At 46.4% G+C, this 17,500-nt stretch overlaps 1 protein-coding gene and 1 long non-coding RNA gene across 7 annotated transcripts in view; both read left to right on the top strand.

The window, feature by feature from the left end:
- LOC127636455 (uncharacterized) overlaps positions 1-1,724 on the top strand; it is a 5,173-nt gene extending 3,449 nt beyond the window's left edge. For all 5 annotated transcript variants that reach the window (XR_007969600.1, XR_007969601.1, XR_007969599.1 and 2 more), the window contains one exon: positions 1-1,724. This exon is cut by the window's left edge. This is a non-coding gene — a long non-coding RNA (uncharacterized LOC127636455).
- LOC127636409 (myotonin-protein kinase) overlaps positions 1-17,500 on the top strand; it is a 24,142-nt gene that overhangs the window by 5,994 nt on the left and 648 nt on the right. Inside the window, exons 2-14 of one of the 2 annotated variants that reach the window (XM_052116864.1) lie at positions 1,733-1,824; positions 1,905-1,988; positions 2,089-2,184; positions 4,119-4,267; positions 4,417-4,510; positions 4,767-4,964; positions 7,189-7,437; positions 7,520-7,599; positions 7,679-7,757; positions 8,231-8,370; positions 10,178-10,275; positions 10,968-11,032; positions 11,239-11,313. In XM_052116864.1, coding sequence (XP_051972824.1) covers positions 1,733-1,824; positions 1,905-1,988; positions 2,089-2,184; positions 4,119-4,267; positions 4,417-4,510; positions 4,767-4,964; positions 7,189-7,437; positions 7,520-7,599; positions 7,679-7,757; positions 8,231-8,370; positions 10,178-10,275; positions 10,968-11,032; positions 11,239-11,313 — 1,499 coding nt within the window. The remainder of the gene's footprint in view (positions 1-1,732; positions 1,825-1,904; positions 1,989-2,088; positions 2,185-4,118; positions 4,268-4,416; positions 4,511-4,766; positions 4,965-7,188; positions 7,438-7,519; positions 7,600-7,678; positions 7,758-8,230; positions 8,371-10,177; positions 10,276-10,967; positions 11,033-11,238; positions 11,314-17,500) is intronic. The other variant, XM_052116865.1, reaches the window with a different exon arrangement.

Genomic DNA, 17,500 nt, shown 5'->3' with positions numbered 1-17,500 from the left:
TCACAATCACTCTTCTACGATGACCGTGTTTTCAGTTTCTGAGTTGAACATCATTTACGTTTTTTTCCTTCTGGGTCTTTAAGTATAAAGTGTCACGTGGTGTAACCGTGCAAAGTAGAGGTCGATGATATATCGGTTTTACCGATTAATCGGCGCTTTTTGGAACTATCGGTTATCTGTAAATCATCTGTCAATAGTTGCCGATAGTTTTACATTATTTAGTCATTTCAAAATAAGAGTCCGGTGTGTTTTGGGGCTTGTTGTGCATCAAATCAGAATTTTGGTTGAACAATAAACTGCATCTGGGATTTAATTCATTTGGGCTCTTATTCTAAGGAATACGATTTTTTATTAGTATTGCATGAATCAATTTTAAAAACTATCGGCTGATTAATCGGTTATCGGCCTTTCCCACCACCACAGTTATCGGTATCAGCAAAATCCACTATCGGTCGACCTCTAATCCGGAGACATCCATCCATCCATCTTCAACCGCTTATCCGAAGTCGGGTCGCGGGGGCAGCTGCTCCAGCAGGGGGCTCCAAACTTCCCTATCCCGAGCCACATTAACCAGCTCTGACTGGGGGACCCCGAGGCGTTCCCAGACCAGTGTGGAGATGTAATCTCTCCACCTAATCCTGGGTCTTCCCGAGGCCTCCTCCCAGCTGGACGTGCCTGAAACACCTCCCTAGGGAGGCGGCCAGGGGGCATCCTTACCAGATGCCCAAACCACCTCAACTGACTCCTTTCGACGCAAAGGAGCAACGGCTCTACTCCGAGCTCCTCACGGATAACTGAGCTCCTCACCCTCTCTCTAAGGGAGAAGCCCGCCACCCTTCTGAGGAAGCCCATTTCGGCCGCTTGTACTCATGACCTAGTTCTTTCGGTCATGACCCAGCCTTCATGACCATAGGTGAGGGTAGGAACGAAAATTGACCGGTAGATCGAGAGCTTTGCCTTCCAGCTCAACTCTCTTTTCGTGACAACGGTCCGATTCTCCGGCCAACCTCCCGCTCCATTGTAGAGTGGAGGAGGGCGGGGCCGGGCTGGAACAGCGCACGCCCGGTCCCCAATCAGCCTGATGGGGCGTGCGAGGGAGAGAGAGAAGAGAGAAGAAGCTCAGTCACTGGGTCTCTGATGCGCCGTCGCGTGGACGACAGCCGCTCCTCCCCAGGCGGACCAGAGTCAACAGAACGCCCCTCCGTTTTTCTGGCGGCACGTTGGGACAGTCCTCCGCCCGTGGCAGCGACTCCATCGCTCCAGGTGGTCGGGGAGTCCCAACCCTCCTCGCGGGCTACTCTGCCCCCTGGCGGATGGCAGCGCCACACCCCTGGGTGGACGGCAGTGTCGATGACTCTACAACAGGCATCCCTCCTCCTGGGACTTCCTGGGTTTCGGCACCAGTGTTAAGGGGGTTTAGATGGGCAAGGAGGAGGCGAGAACCGGCTTAACAATATAAATAAGATTTAATTAAATAAAAAGACAAACACACACAGGGCAGCTGCCCGTAATTCTCTCTCTCTCAAACTGTCATCACCAGCCGCCTTTATCCGTTGCGCCCCATCAGGCTGATTGGACCGGGGGACCTGGCGTGCATCATTCCAGTGCATCTTTGATGCATCTTGTGTGTTCCCTGTGATTCGAACCCTTGACCTTGATGTCGTTAGCATGTGCTCTGCCAAGTGATCCCTGTTACCACTGTTGATGTCATCTGCTCTCTCACCAATCACAGCGGAGCCTCTGGTCAGACAGGTGAAGAAGACACGCATCAGCAGAGATGACTTCGACATCTTGAAGGTGATTGGCCGAGGAACGTTCAGCGAGGTAAGCTGATTGGTGGCTGTATAATGTTTTGCAGTATGGAGGTAAATACTCATAAACACTCATGTATTGTGTGTCTACAGGTGGCACTGGCCAGAATGCGTCACACAAAGCAGATTTATGCGCTGAAAATAATGAACAAGTGGGACATGCTGAAGCGTGGAGAGGTACACCAACAACATCATGTCCATCGTCTTGTGATCAAGAAATGTAGCTTTTATTATGTCATGAAATCATAATATATACCCATAATTCATTGCTGTTCAGACAGCATGTTATCAGGAGGAGAGAGAGGTTTTACTGAAGGGAGATCGTCGCTGGATCACTGAGCTGCATTACTCTTTCCAGGACGACAATTACCTCGTACGTGTCGCCCCACACTTCCACACGCATTACACGGATAAGTATTCACTGCACTACGAAAACCAGTGTTAGATGTAGTAACTGTAATCTGATTACAAAGTAGCTACTGCAGTCAATTACATTTTACATATTTGTAATCAGATTACAGTTACTGACCTTTGCATTGATTTACTTGGGTTGCACATATCTAAAATAATATTCCTGTAGAATACATTTAAAACATGAGTTATGTTGATATGTACATCTGGGCGGGCGTTCTTCATCTAATGAGTCGTTACACGGAGACACGTGTGATGCTGAGAGCTTGAGTTCAATTCGAAAAACCAACAAGGATGAATATAGACATTCGTTGAGCGGAAAGGTGGTTTAGAAAGTAATTGGTAATGTTGTTACTTTTTTGAAAAGTAATCTGATTACAATTTTAGAGAAGTAATTAGTCAATTGTAGTCATTACTTTTTTAAGTAACTTAACCCACCACTGATGAAAACATTCTGTAACTTTCAGAGCTCAAAACGTCCTCTGCTGTCCAAACAAAAGTTTTAACCCTCTTGTGGTGTTCAGGTCATTTTTGACCCATTCTGATATTGTTACTTTAATAAAAATGGTTTCCTTTATCTGAGTGGTACAAGACTTGGTGACTTTTCCTCCACTAGCTATCTGAACACACACACACACACACACACACACACACAAACACACACGCACACACACACATGCACACGCAAACACACACACACACACACACACACACACACACACAAACACACACGCACACACACACATGCACACGCAAACACACACGCACACACACACATGCACACACACACACACACACACACACACACACACACACGCACACACACACACATGCACACGCAAACACACACGCACACACACACATGCACACACACACAAACACACACACTTGCACAAACACACACGCACACACAAACACACACACACACACACACAAACACACACGCACACACACACAAACACACACACTTGCACAAACACACACGCACACACAAACACACACACACACACACATGCACAAACACACACAAACACACACACAAACACACACTCACACACATGAAGAAACACACACACAAACACACACACATACACATGCACAAACACACACACACAAACACACACACACACACACTCACACACATGCAGAAACACACACACAAACACACGCTCACACAAACACACACATGCACAAACACACACGCACACACACACACTCACACTCACACGCACACACATACACAAATCTGGACTTTGAGATGTTTGATGTCTGAAATAAATGACAGGTATTTTCTTTGTAACACAATCAGATTTGACTGTAACAGCATGGTCAGGTTTGACCGAATATTAGAGCATCATTGCAAAATCTGACACTTCAACACTTCAATGCTACAATTGGACAAATAATAGTTTTTAAGAATGTCTAAATATACATCAAATGTGTAACTTGTGGTAATATGTAAGTTTGTTACAACATTGTCTTATAGAGATCAGCCAATGCATGGAGCACCGAGGCCATCTACTGGACATACTTGTCATTTCATGTCATTATATTTTCATTCCAGCAGATGTCACCAGAGACCCCCAATGCATGACAAATTATGATGTTTTGACACTCTTTCAAATATATTTTAAATAAATGCACAACTTTAGTGTTTTTACATATCTTTAAATAAAATCACACCAAAATGTTTTAATATTACACATATTGTTCGGGTCATTTTTGAGCTCAGAAAAACTCATTCGAAATCTTTAGATTCATGTTTTATTTTCAGTCTGAACTAACAAGTTTCAGCACAGAGAGGCTGTTATTGAACCCGACGACAAACCCACAGCATCTTCTTCTCTATCTGTACATGTCTGTCAGTCACAGATAACTCCTCCTCTCTTTCTGTAGTATCTAGTGATGGACTACTATGTCGGTGGAGATTTTCTAACGTTGTTGAGTAAGTTTGGTGATCGTGTCCCGGAGGAACTGGCTCAGTTTTATCTGGCTGAGATGGTGATGGCCATCGACTCTGTTCACAGACTGGGTTATGTGCACAGGTAACATTACCAGTAATCTGTGTTTATGAGTGTGTGAGATGTTTTGATCTGCAGTGCAGGATGGTTTAACATTTATATGCAGTGTGATATGATGTTTATCTGCGGTGATGTGTGGGAGAATATTGACATGTTTGAACTACTTCCTGTAGAGACATAAAGCCTGATAACATCCTGTTGACGGCAGACGGTCATGTGAGATTGGGGGATTTTGGCTCATGTCTCCGGATGGAGGATGATGGACAGGTGATGTCAGCATGGAGCCCTGGTGAAATACAGTGTCTTATAATGAATGAGGCCCAATTTTATGAACCTTGTAAATATGCAAAACGTTCATTTACAAACAGGTTTACAAAAGCAAAGTGTGAACTCTTGACTTTGTCTGGATTAATTGCTAACCCTGGGTCTAATATCTCAGGATTACGTTAACCCAAGATTACAAAAGATGTTTCTCTAGTCGGCCATGTTTAACCCATGTGACCGTGTGTATTTCCTGTCACAGATTCACTCGTCTCTGGCCGTCGGCACTCCAGATTATCTCTCTCCAGAGATCCTGCGGGCACTGGAGGGTGCGGGCGGGTACGGCATCGAGTGTGACTGGTGGGCTCTGGGCGTGTGTGCGTACGAGATGCTGATCGGCAACACGCCGTTTTATGCAGAGTCCATTTCTGAGACCTACGCTAAAATCATACATTTCAAGGTAAGAGAGTTTTTGGTGTTTCGGTCCGTGTCTGTTGTCTTTGAGGTCATCTTGCTAGTGTACTCCTAAAATACAACATTTAGCGGATGTACACGTTTAAAACGTACAGTTGGAAAACAGTTCAGAAATTTCACTCGCTTTTGGCGCCCCCGCTGGACATTTCACTCGCTTTTGGCGCCCCCGCTGGACATTTCATTCGCTTTTGGTGCCCCCGCTGGACATTTCGCTCGCTTTTGGCGCCCCGCTGGACATTTCAGTCGCTTTTGGTGCCCCCTCTGGACATTTCACTCGCTTTTGGCGCCCCCGCTGGACATTTCACTCGCTTTTGGCACCCCCGCTGGAAATTTCACTCGCTTTTGGCGCCCCCTCTGGACATTTCACTCGCTTTTGAGCCCCGCTGGACATTTCACTCGCTTTTGAGCCCCCTCTGGACATTTCACTCGCTTTTGAGCCCCCTCTGGACATTTCATTAGCTTTTGAGCCCCCTCTGGACATTTCACTCGCTTTTGAGCCCCCACTGGAAATTTCACTCGCTTTTGAGCCCCCTCTGGACATTTCACTCGCTTTTGGCCCCGCTGGACATTTCACTCGCTTTTGGCCCCGCTGGACATTTCACTCGCATTTGAGCCCCCTCTGGACATTTCACTCGCTTTTGGCCCCGCTGGACATTTCACTCGCTTTTGAGCCCCCTCTGGACATTTCACTCGCTTTTGAGCCCCTCTGGACATTTCACTCGCTTTTGAGCCCAGCTGGACATTTCATTACGCTTTTGGTGCCCCCTCTGGACATTTCATTCAGCTTTTGGTGCCCCTCTGGACATTTCACTCGCTTTTGAGCCCCAGCTGGACATTTCACTCGCTTTTGGCCCCGCTGGAAATTTCACTCGCTTTTGACGCCCCTCTGGACATTTCACTCGCTTTTGAGCCCCGCTGGAAATTTCACTCGCTTTTGAGCCCCCACTGGACATTTCACTCGCTTTTGAGCCTCCGCTGGACATTTCACTCGCTTTTGAGCCCCCTCTGGACATTTCACTGGCTTTTGGCCCCCTCTGGACATTTCACTCGCTTTTGGCACCCCGCTGGACATTTCACTCGCTTTTGAGCCCCTGCTGGACATTTCATTCGCTTTTGAGCCCCCTCTGGACATTTCACCCGCTTTTGCGCCCCGCTGGACATTTCACTCGCTTTTGACGCCATCTCTGGACATTTCACTTGCTTTTGGCGCCCCGCTGGACATTTCACTCGCTTTTGGCACCCCGTTGGACATTTCACTCAATTCTGGTGCATGTCTCTTTAAGCATCTGCTGTCAATGCATGAGATTAATACATTTAAGTCTGTTTAATTATGTTCTTTCCATGTTTATAATGCATTTTGAGGAATATAGAATCTGTTTTTATTGTGCGAGTGAGATGAGTAAAGAGCTGTTGCTGTTGTGTCTTCTGTCTTCATATATATGCTACGAGTATATTCCAAACGGACTCACAAACCCAGCTTTCATCTGCAATTCGTCTTGCAAATTCATCACAAATTTGGCCCTTAAAGGCCATTGAAACTTCCTGTTTCAATAGGAAATGCATCGACACAGAAAATAAAAATCATGGGGTCTTTAACTCCGGTTGGGGGGTATACAAAGACTGTGACTTTCACAACTGAAAATGTCAATGTCAGTCTAAAAAGAGCATTTATTGAAACTAATCTGACTTATTTTGAACTTTTGAATGTGACAACTTAATGTGTGTATCATAACTGGAGTGGTGGAGGTGTAGTGGTCTAAACCACAGTACTGGTAAACTGGTAATCAGGAGGTTGCTGGTTTGATCCCCACAGTCACCACCATTGTGTCCTTGAGTAAGACACTTAACTCCAGGTTGCTCCGGGGGGATTGTCCCTGTAATAAGTGCGCTGTATAATACATTGGTACTCAGAAGGTTGCTGGTTCGAGCCCCACAGTCACCACCATTGTGTGCTTGAGGAAGACACTTAACTCCAAGTTGCTCCGGGGGGATTGTCCCTGTAATAAGTGCACTGTAAGTCACTTTGGATAAAAGCATCTGCCAAATGCATACATGTAAATGTAAATGCAATAAGGAGAGAGCTGAATAAATATTATTACTCCTAAACACCCTGTGAGAGGGCGGGACTTGTTTTGTTATAATGTTATAACCTCTTTAAAATACAAGTAGAGAGAGATGGCGCATGAAAATGTGTCTCTGTGTCGTTACAGGATTACTTTGAGTTTCCTGCGGCGAGCTGCGACGTGTCCGAAGAGGCGCGTTCACTGATCACGGGTCTGATCTGTGACAGGACAGAGAGACTGGGTACACACGGTTCTGCAGACTTCAGAAAACATCCGTTCTTCTGTGGTTTGGACTGGAGCTCTCTTCATCTGCTTCCTGCTCCATACCAGCCCGAAGTGTCCAACGCCACAGACACATCCAACTTCGATGTGCTGGATGACAGTCTCAGTGAGATGGTACCAAGCAAACATTCGTGTAACAGTGTTTCGGGATGACAGTGTGATGTTCTGGATGACCCACAGTGTTTCTTTGTTTCAGGAGAGCTTTAGTGATGTCATGGAGAGCGTTCCGGTCGGAGTTCATCTGGCGTTTGTGGGTTACTCATACACAGCCACCAGGTCAGCTCATCATCATCATCTTCATCACCAAAATGATTGACTTAGTTTGACTTATTTTGACCCTGCTTTACAACTGCAGAGAGACCGGTGCACTGGACCGCAGCGGTGACATCATGATGGAGATCGACCAACAGCTGGAGAGAGATCATCTAAAACTGGTCTGACACTCAATCTGTATCTGGAGTATGATTTAGATCAGTGTTTCCCAACCTGTTTTGCCCTAAGTATTTCCATTAATATGTAGGACAAGAGCTAAAACGGTACTGTCTCTTTAAGAATAGTGGCAGTCCAGCCAGTGACCGCATATTAATGAGAGAAAACGTGCACGGTTTCTTCAGCGCATCTGGGCAAATGTTTTGCATGTTTTGATCAATAACTGACTGTAGAGAACAGAAAGGATATTAAAATATGTATATCAGGATTGTTTGAATCTAAATAATGACCCATCCCTTATTTTATTAATTGTCTTTTCAACCACACATGTGATTTCGTTAGGTTCAACATAGCAAAATCCAATTGTTTTCACAAACCCCAGGTTGGGAATCGCTGATTAGATCACTACTTCTCAATCTGGATTATAAAGTATAAATGTTGAATGTGGATTCAGCTCATTTAAATGTGAATGTTTCAGAATCAGGTGTTGCAGCTCAGAGACTCGATCTCTGCTGTGGTGACATCAGCACCAGAACTTCCTCCAGAACATAACAAACTAGACCGGACCAGCACTACAGAGACGGAGGAGAACGCGGCACAAGTTGAAGATCTGCAGAGGTACATCAGCACTTCTCATCTGACCTGCTCTTTCGGTGTCTGTCCTCCTACTGTTCATCTAGTTTACCTGCTCTATGTAAAAGCGAGTGAAATGTCCAGCAGGGGGTGCCAAAAGCGAGTGAAATGTCCAGCGGGGGGTGCCAAAAGCGAGTGAAATGTCCAGAGGGGGCGCCAAAAGCGAGTGAAATGTCCAGCAGGGGGGCGCCAAAAGCGAGTGAAATGTCCAGAGGGCGCCAAAAGCGAGTGAAATGTCCAGCAGGGGGTGCCAAAAGCGAGTGAAATGTCCAGCAGGGGGTGCCAAAAGCGAGTGAAATGTCCAGCGGGGGGTGCCAAAAGCGAGTGAAATGTCCAGAGGGGGTGCCAAAAGCGAGTGAAATGTCCAGCAGGGGCGCCAAAAGCGAGTGAAATGTCCAGCGGGGGTGCCAAAAGCGAGTGAAATGTCCAGAGGGGGCGCCAAAAGCGAGTGAAATGTCCAGCAGGGGGTGCCAAAAGCGAGTGAAATGTCCAGAGGGGCCGCCAAAAGCGAGTGAAATGTCCAGCGGGGGGTTCAAAAGCGAGTGAAATGTCCAGCAGGGGGTGCCAAAAGCGAGTGAAATGTCCAGAGGGGCCGCCAAAAGCGAGTGAAATGTCCAGCGGGGACGCCAAAAGCGAGTGAAATGTCCAGAGGGGGTGCCAAAAGCGAGTGAAATGTCCAGCAGGGGGTGCCAAAAGCGAGTGAAATGTCCAGAGGGGCGCCAAAAGCGAGTGAAATGTCCAGCAGGGGGTGCCAATAGCGAGGGAAATGTCCAGCAGGGGGTGCCAAAAGCGAGTGAAATGTCCAGCAGGGGGTGCCAAAAGCGAGGAAATGTCAGCGGGTGCCAATAGCGAGGGAAATGTCCAGCAGGGGGTGCCAAAAGCGAGTGAAATGTCCAGCAGGGGGTGCCAAAAGCGAGTGAAATGTCCAGCAGGGGGTGCCAAAAGCGAGTGAAATGTCCAGCGGGGGGTGCCAAAAGCAAGGGAAATGTCCAGCGGGGGTGCCAAAAGCGAGGGAAATGTCCAGAGGGGGCGCCAATAGCGAGGGAAATGTCCAGCGGGGGCACCAAAAGCGAGTGAAATGTCCAGCAGGGGGTGCCAAATGCGAGGGAAATGTCCAGCAGGGGGTGCCAAAAGCGAGTGAAATGTCCAGCAGGGGGTGCCAAAAGCGTGTGAAATGTCCAGCAGGGGGTGCCAAAAGCGAGGGAAATGTCCAGCGGGGGCGCCAATAGCGAGGGAAATGTCCAGCGGGGGCACCAAAAGCGAGTGAAATGTCCAGCAGGGGTGCCAAATGCGAGTGAAATGTCCAGCAGGGGTGCCAAAAGCGAGTGAAATGTCCAGCAGGGGTGCCAAAAGCGAGTGAAATGTCCAGCAGGGGTGCCAAAAGCGGGTGAAATGTCCAGCGGGAGTGCCAAAAGCAGGTGAAATGTCCAGAGGAGGCGTCAAAAGCGAGTGAAATGTCCAACGGAGCCAAAAGCGAGTGAAATGTCCAGCGGAGCCAAAAGCGAGTGAAATGTCCAGCGGGGTGCCAAAAGCGAGTGAAATGTCCAGCGGAGCCAAAAGCGAGTGAAATGTCCAGCAGGGGCGCCAAAGCGAGTGAAATGTCCAGCGGGAGCCAAAGCGAGTGAAATGTCCAGCGGAGTGCCAAAAGTAGGTGAAATGTCCAGCGGGGCTCAAAAGCGAGTGAATGTCCAGCGGGGAGTTGCCAAAAGTAGGTGAAATTTCCAGAGAGGGGGGCGCCAAAAGCAAGTGAAATGTTAACATGGGTGTAATGATCATGTTTTGTCTTCTTCAGGCGGTTACAGGAAGCTGAACGGAGAAACACAGAATTGGAGCAGGAGATATCGGCACTACGAGAGGAGATTCACAGACTGACACCCAACAAAGACCAAAGTAAGACATGATACTGTCATCAGTGTGTGTGTTTGAAGCGTTGCCCAGAGAATAGTGATAAATATGTTGTCCAGGAATAGATCATATGACACGTGTTAGAACAAATGCTGAATGAAACTGTCCTCTTCAGTTTTCACCCTGGAACATTTCAAATGAAAAGCTTTTCACATTTTATCATGCGGTCACGCACTGCTCACAGAACATGTGTGTGTGTGTGTGTGTGTGTGTGTGTGTGTGTGTGTGTGTGTGTATGTATGTGTGTGTGTGAGGGTGTGTGTGTGTGTGCGTGTGTGTGTGTGTGTGTGTGTGTATGTATGTGTGTGTGTGAGTGTGTGTGTGTGTGTGTGTGTGTGTGTGTGTGTGTGTGTATGTATGTGTGTGTGTGTGTGTGTGTGTGTATGTATGTGTGTGTGTGAGGGTGTGTGTGTGTGTGTGTGTGTATGTATGTGTGTGTGTGAGGGTGTGTGTGTGTGTGTGTGCGTGTGTGTGTGTGTGTGTGTATGTGTGTGTGTGTGTGTGTGTATGTATGTGTGTGTGTGAGGGTGTGTGTGTGTGTGCATGTGTGTGTGTGTGTGTGTGTGTGTATATATGTGTGTGTGTGAGGGTGTGTGTGTGTGTGTGTGTGCATGTGTGTTTGTGTGTGTGTGTGTTGTATGGGTCTGTTCTAATGGCTGTTTCTCCTCCAATCACAGAGCTGTGTTTGTTGTGCCCACCGCTGCACTCTGTGCCCGTTCGCTGTCTGGACCCCGTGCGGGATGTAAGCTCCTGCCTCTTAGCACCCTTTATCTGTCCATGCGTGTGTGCATCAGTAGCATTGCACCTGTCACAACTGCTGTCACCTTCATCTCTAAAATTATATCATGACTTGTTCAAACATTCCTGTGATCAGACAGCTGTAGTCCGTGTCACTGCACATGTGTTCTGTCTGCACTGAAATCTGATTCAGTCCCCTGATATTTGTAGAGCTCAGCGGCGCCACCTGCCTGCCATTACCCGCTAGTGACAGCGAGACACCGCCACCTACTGCTGTTCAACAGGGTGAGTAAAGACTCTGCAATGCTGACACGACAAAACTGTATATATAATTAAAAACTAACACTGAGATGTATTAATATTACTAGGAAATCTATATACACAATAATATGTACAATTATTAACACACAGAGCAGACTGGGGCTAGTTGTCACACTTTTACTCCAGTGAAGGTTTCTCAGGTCAGGTTTATTTTTAAAAGTCAAATTTCAAGTCTTGGCTACAAAAAAACATTTGAACACTTCCACCGTTTATGCAGAGAAAAATAGATACAGTTCATTGAACACATGCTGAACTTTGGTGACTACTTGCCCCAAAACAATATCTACAGCTCTCTTTAAATCCACACCTGCTTTAAACAGCATCATCAGCATTTAACTTTACTGGTCACCGTCATGTCTGACCAGAAACAGCACAGAACTTTTTTAAAGAAACAATAACATTTCTTCTCCCTTGAAGAAAAAGTAATAAAATGATGCAGTTCTTTTGGGATTTTATTTATTTTTAGTAATTATTTACATTTATGAACTTCACTACAGTAAATACTTCTTTAAGTTGAAACATGAAGAGAATATGAGAATGTGTCATGTAGGGGGGGCAGATTGCTGCCATCTTAGGAAAAAATAAAAATAACCTGACTTGAATATGATGTAATGACAGTAATAGCCAGTAGATGGCGGCAGTGTTCTCTGCATTTACCTTCTGTGTTGTAATTCTACATTTGATCAAAAGTTATGCATTTAGATATATATTTAGACATTATCCAACTATTATTAGTAGTTGAGGTAAAAGTGCCCCACACCTGTTGTAAAATACCCCCACACTTGGGGTAAAAGTGCCCCACACTTGGGGTAAAAGTCCCTCACACTTGGGGTAAAAGTCCCTCACACTTGGGTAAAAGTGCCCCCACTCTGGGGGTAAAAGGTCCTCCCACTTGGGGTAAATGTGCCCCTACAGGGTTTATAGTGATATTGTGTAAATATAGGGGGCAATAGTTATAGTGCATTATTCATGAACTAATGCAAATAATGAGACAGCGAGATGCTGATAATAATGAAGATAATAATGACTCAAAATGAACACTTCAGAAAAGGTTTCAGCACTTCATGTTAATTTCAATCACATTTGATATTTCAGAATATCTCAATTATTCAATAAACTAATGAATCTCTGTTGTGACTGAATCAGTCAATGTGAGTTCACTTTAAACATTCTTCACATCAAATCTATTCACCCCACTTAATAAAAACAATGTGTTTATGGGGTTTTGTACACTTTCACTTATTGGACAGTTATTGACAGAACTGCTGGTTTAATCACCTTGAACAAAACTGAAAATGATAAATAAGTATTTTGTCTCACTTACAACATTTTAAAGACCTCAACAATAAAAGATATGAGAAAGATTTTCGTCTCTTTTAAAAGCGCATTTATTTATAAGTCCCCCAAACTTTGGGTAAAAATCCCCCACACTTGGGGTAAAAGTGCCCCCAATCTTGGGGTAAAAGTGCCCCCACACTTGGGGTAAAAGTGCCCCCAATCTTGGAGTAAAAGTCCCCCACACTTGGGGTAAAAGTGCCCCCAATCTTGGGGTAAAAATCCCCCACACTTGGGGTAAAAGTGCCCCCAATCTTGGGTAAAAATCACCCACACTTTGGGTAAAAGTGCCCCCAATCTTGGGGTAAAAGTCCACCACAGTTGGGGTAAAAGTCCACCACACTTGGGGTAAAAGTGCCCCCCATCTTTGGGTAAAAGTCCACCACACTTGGGATGAAAGTCCACCACACTTGGGGTAAAAGTGCCCCCAATATTTGGGTAAAAGTCCACCACACTTGGGGTAAAAGTCCACCACACTTGGGGTAAAAGTGCCCCCAATATTTGGGTAAAAGTCCACCACACTTGGGGTAAAAGGCCCTCCCACTTGGGGTAAAAGTCCACCACACTTGGGGTAAAAGTTCACCACACTTGGGGTAAAAGTGCCCCCAATCTTTGGGTAAAAGTCCACCACACTTGGGGTAAAAGTCCACCACACTTGGGGTAAAAGTCCACCACACTTGGGGTAAAAGTGCCCCCATCTTTGGGTAAAATTCCACCACACTTGGGGTAAAAGTCCACCACACTTGGGGTAAAAGTGCCCCCAATCTTTGGGTAAAAGTCCTCCACACTTGGGGTAAAAGTCCTCCACAATTTGGGTAAAAGTCCTCCACACTTTGGGTAAAAGTCCACCACACTTGGGGTAAAAGTCCTCCACACTTGGGGTAAAAGTCTTAAACACTTGGGGTAAAATTCCTCCACACTTTGGGTAAAAGTCCCCCACACTTTGGGTAAAAGTCCTCCACACTTGGGGTAAAAGTCCTCCACACTTGGGGTAAAAGTCCCTCCCACTTTGGGTAAAAGTCCACCACACTTTGGGTAAAAGTCCTCCACACTTTGGATAAAAGTCCTCCACACTTTGGGTAAAAGTCCACCACACTTTGGGTAAAAGTCCTCCACACCTTGGGTAAAGGTCCCTCCCACTTTGGGTAAAAGTCCACCACACATTGGGTAAAAGTGCCCCCAATCTTTGGGTAAAAGTCCTCCACACTTAGGGTAAAAGTCCTCCACAATTTGGGTAAAAGTCCTCCACACTTTGGGTAAAAGTCCTCCACACTTGGGGTAAAAGTTCTCCACACTTTGGGTGAAAGTCCACCACACTTGGGATAAATGTCCACCACACTTTGGGTAAAAGTGTCCCCAATCTTTGGGTAAAAGTCCCCCACACTTTGGGTAAAAGTCCTCCACACTTGGGGTAAAAGTCCTCCACGCTTGGGGTAAAAGTCCCTCCCACTTTGGGTAAAAGTCCACCACACTTTGGGTAAAAGTCCACCACACTTTGGGTAAAAGTCCTCCACACTTTGGGTAAAAGTCCACCACACTTTGGGTAAAAGTCCTCCACACTTGGGGTAAAAGTCCTCCACACTTTGGGTAAAAGTCCCCCACACTTTGGGTAAAAGTCCCCCACACTTTGGGTAAAAGTCCCTCCCACTTTGGGTAAAGGTCCACCACACTTGGGGTAAAAGTGCCCCCAATCTTTGGGTAAAAGTCCTCCACACTTTGGGTAAAAGTCCTCCACACTTGGGGTAAAAGTTCTCCACACTTTGGGTAAAAGTCCACCACACTTGGGATAAATGTCCACCACACTTTGGGTAAAAGTGCCCCCAATCTTTGGGTAAAAGTCCACCATAATTGGGGTAAAAGTCCACCACACTTGGGGTAAAAGTGCCCCCAGTCTTTGGGTAAAATTCCACCACACTTGGGGTAAAAGGCCCTCCCACTTGGGGTAAAAGTCCACCACACTTGGGGTAAAAGTCCACCACACTTGGGGTAAAAGTGCCCCCATCTTTGGGTAAAAGTCCACCACACTTGGGGTAAAAGTCCACCACACTTGGGGTAAAAGTCCTCCACAATTTGGGTAAAAGTCCTCCACACTTTGGGTAAAAGTCCACCACACTTGGGGTAAAAGTCCTCCACACTTGGCGTATAAGTCCTCCACACCTTGGGTAAAGGTCCCTCCCACTTTGGGTAAAAGTCCACCACACTTTGGGTAAAAGTGCCCCCAATCTTTGGGTAAAAGTCCTCCACACTTTGGGTAAAAGTGCCCCCAATCTTTGGGTAAAAGTCCTCCACACTTTGGGTAAAAGTGCCCCCACACTTTGGGTAAAAGTCCACCACACTTTGGGTAAAAGTGCCCCCAATCTTTGGGTAAAAGTCCTCCACACTTGGGGTAAAAGTCCTCCACACTTGGGGTTAAAAGTCCACCACACTTTGGGTAAAAGTGCCCCCAACCTTTGGGTAAAAGTCCTCCACACTTTGGGTAAAAGTGCCCCCAATCTTTGGGTAAAAGTCCACCACACATTGGGTAAAAGTGCCCCCAATCTTTGGGTAAAAGTCCTCCACACTTAGGGTAAAAGTCCTCCACAATTTGGGTAAAAGTCCTCCACACTTTGGGTAAAAGTCCACCACACTTGGGGTAAAAGTCCTCCACACTTGGGGTAAAAGTCCACCACACTTTGGGTAAAAGTCCTAAACACTTGGGGTAAAATTCCTCCACACTTTGGGTAAAAGTCCCCCACACTTTGGGTAAAAGTCCTCCACACTTGGGGTAAAAGTCCTCCACACTTGGGGTAAAAGTCCCTCCCACTTTGGGTAAAAGTCCACCACACTTTGGGTAAAAGTCCACCACACTTTGGGTAAAAGTCCTCCACACTTTGGGTAAAAGTCCACCACACTTTGGGTAAAAGTCCTCCACACTTGGGGTAAAAGTCCTCCACACTTTGGGTAAAAGTCCCCCACACTTTGGGTAAAAGTCCCCCACACTTTGGGTAAAAGGCCCTCCCACTTTGGGTAAAGGTCCACCACACTTGGGGTAAAAGTGCCCCAATCTTTGGGTAAAAGTCCTCCACACTTTGGGTAAAAGTCCTCCACACTTGGGGTAAAAGTTCTCCACACTTTGGGTAAAAGTCCACCACACTTGGGATAAATGTCCACCACACTTTGGGTAAAGTGCCCCCAATCTTTGGGTAAAAGTCCACCATACTTGGGGTAAAAGTCCACCACACTTGGGGTAAAAGTGCCCCCAGTCTTTGGGTAAAATTCCACCACACTTGGGGTAAAAAGCCCTCCCACTTGGGGTAAAAGTCCACCACACTTGGGGTAAAAGTCCACCACACTTGGGGTAAAAGTGCCCCCATCTTTGGGTAAAAGTCCACCACACTTGGGGTAAAAGTCCACCACACTTGGGGTAAAAGTCCTCCACAATTTGGGTAAAAGTCCTCCACACTTTGGGTAAAAGTCCACCACACTTGGGGTAAAAGTCCTCCACACTTGGGGTAAAAGTCCTCCACACTTGGCGTAAAAGTCCTCCACACTTTGGGTAAAAGTCCATCCCACTTTGGGTAAAAGTCCACCACACTTTGGGTAAAAGTGCCCCCAATCTTTGGGTAAAAGTCCGTCCCACTTTGGATAAAAGTCCACCACACTTGGGGTAAAAGTCCTCCACACTTTGGGTAAAAGTGCCCCCAATCTTTGGGTAAAAGTCCTCCACACCTTGGGTAAAGGTCCCTCCCACTTTGGGTAAAAGTCCACCACACTTTGGGTAAAAGTGCCCCCAATCTTTGGGTAAAAGTCCTCCACACTTTGGGTAAAAGTGCCCCCAATCTTTGGGTAAAAGTCCTCCACACTTTGGGTAAAAGTGCCCCCAATCTTTGGGTAAAAGTCCTCCACACTTTGGGTAAAAGTGCCCCCAATCTTTGGGTAAAAGTCCTCCTCACCTTGGGTAAAAGTCCCTCCCACTTTGGGTAAAAGTCCACCACACTTTGGGTAAAAGCGCCCCCAATCTTTGGGTAAAAGTCCTCCACACTTGGGGTAAAAGTCCTCCACACTTGGGGTTAAAAGTCCACCACACTTTGGGTAAAAGTGCCCCCAACCTTTGGGTAAAAGTCCTCCACACTTTGGGTAAAAGTGCCCCCAATCTTTGGGTAAAAGTCCTCCACACCTTGGGTAAAAGTCCCTACCACTTTGGGTAAAAGTCCACCACACTTTGGGTAAAAGTCCCTACCACTTTGGGTAAAAGTCCACCACACTTTGGGTAAAAGTGCCCCCAATCTTTGGGTAAAAGTCCTCCACACTTTGGGTAAAAGCCCTCCACACTTGGGTTAAAAGTCCTCCACACTTGGGGTAAAAGTCCTCCACACTTTGGGTAAAAGTCCACCACACTTGGGGTAAAAGTCCCCCACACTTGGGGTAAAAGTGCCCCCAATATTTGGGTAAAAGTCCCTCACACTTGGGGTAAAAGTCCCCCACACTTGGAGTAAACGTGCCCCCAATCTTGGGATAAAAGTCCACCACACTTAGGGTAAAAGTCCCCCACACTTGGGGTAAAAGTCCACCACACTTGGGGTAAAAGTGCCCCCAATCTTTGGGTAAAAGTCCCCCACACTTTGGGTAAAAGTCCTCCACACTTTGGGTAAAAGTGCCCCCACACTTTGGGTAAAAGTCCACCACACTTTGGGTGAAAGTCCCCCAGACTTGAGGTAAAAGTGCCTCAACAATAAAAGATATGAGAAACATTTTCGTCTCTTTTAAAAGCGCATTTATTTTTCTGTGTTATTCATTGTATTCAATGTTTTCCCCCTGTGAGTCGTCCTGAACAGAG

This window comes from Xyrauchen texanus, chromosome 44 (assembly GCF_025860055.1).
Source record: "Xyrauchen texanus isolate HMW12.3.18 chromosome 44, RBS_HiC_50CHRs, whole genome shotgun sequence".
NCBI classification, from domain to species: domain Eukaryota; kingdom Metazoa; phylum Chordata; class Actinopteri; order Cypriniformes; family Catostomidae; genus Xyrauchen; species Xyrauchen texanus.
The sequence above is the reverse complement of the archived record's forward strand: the minus strand, read 5'-3'. Positions and strand labels throughout refer to the sequence as shown.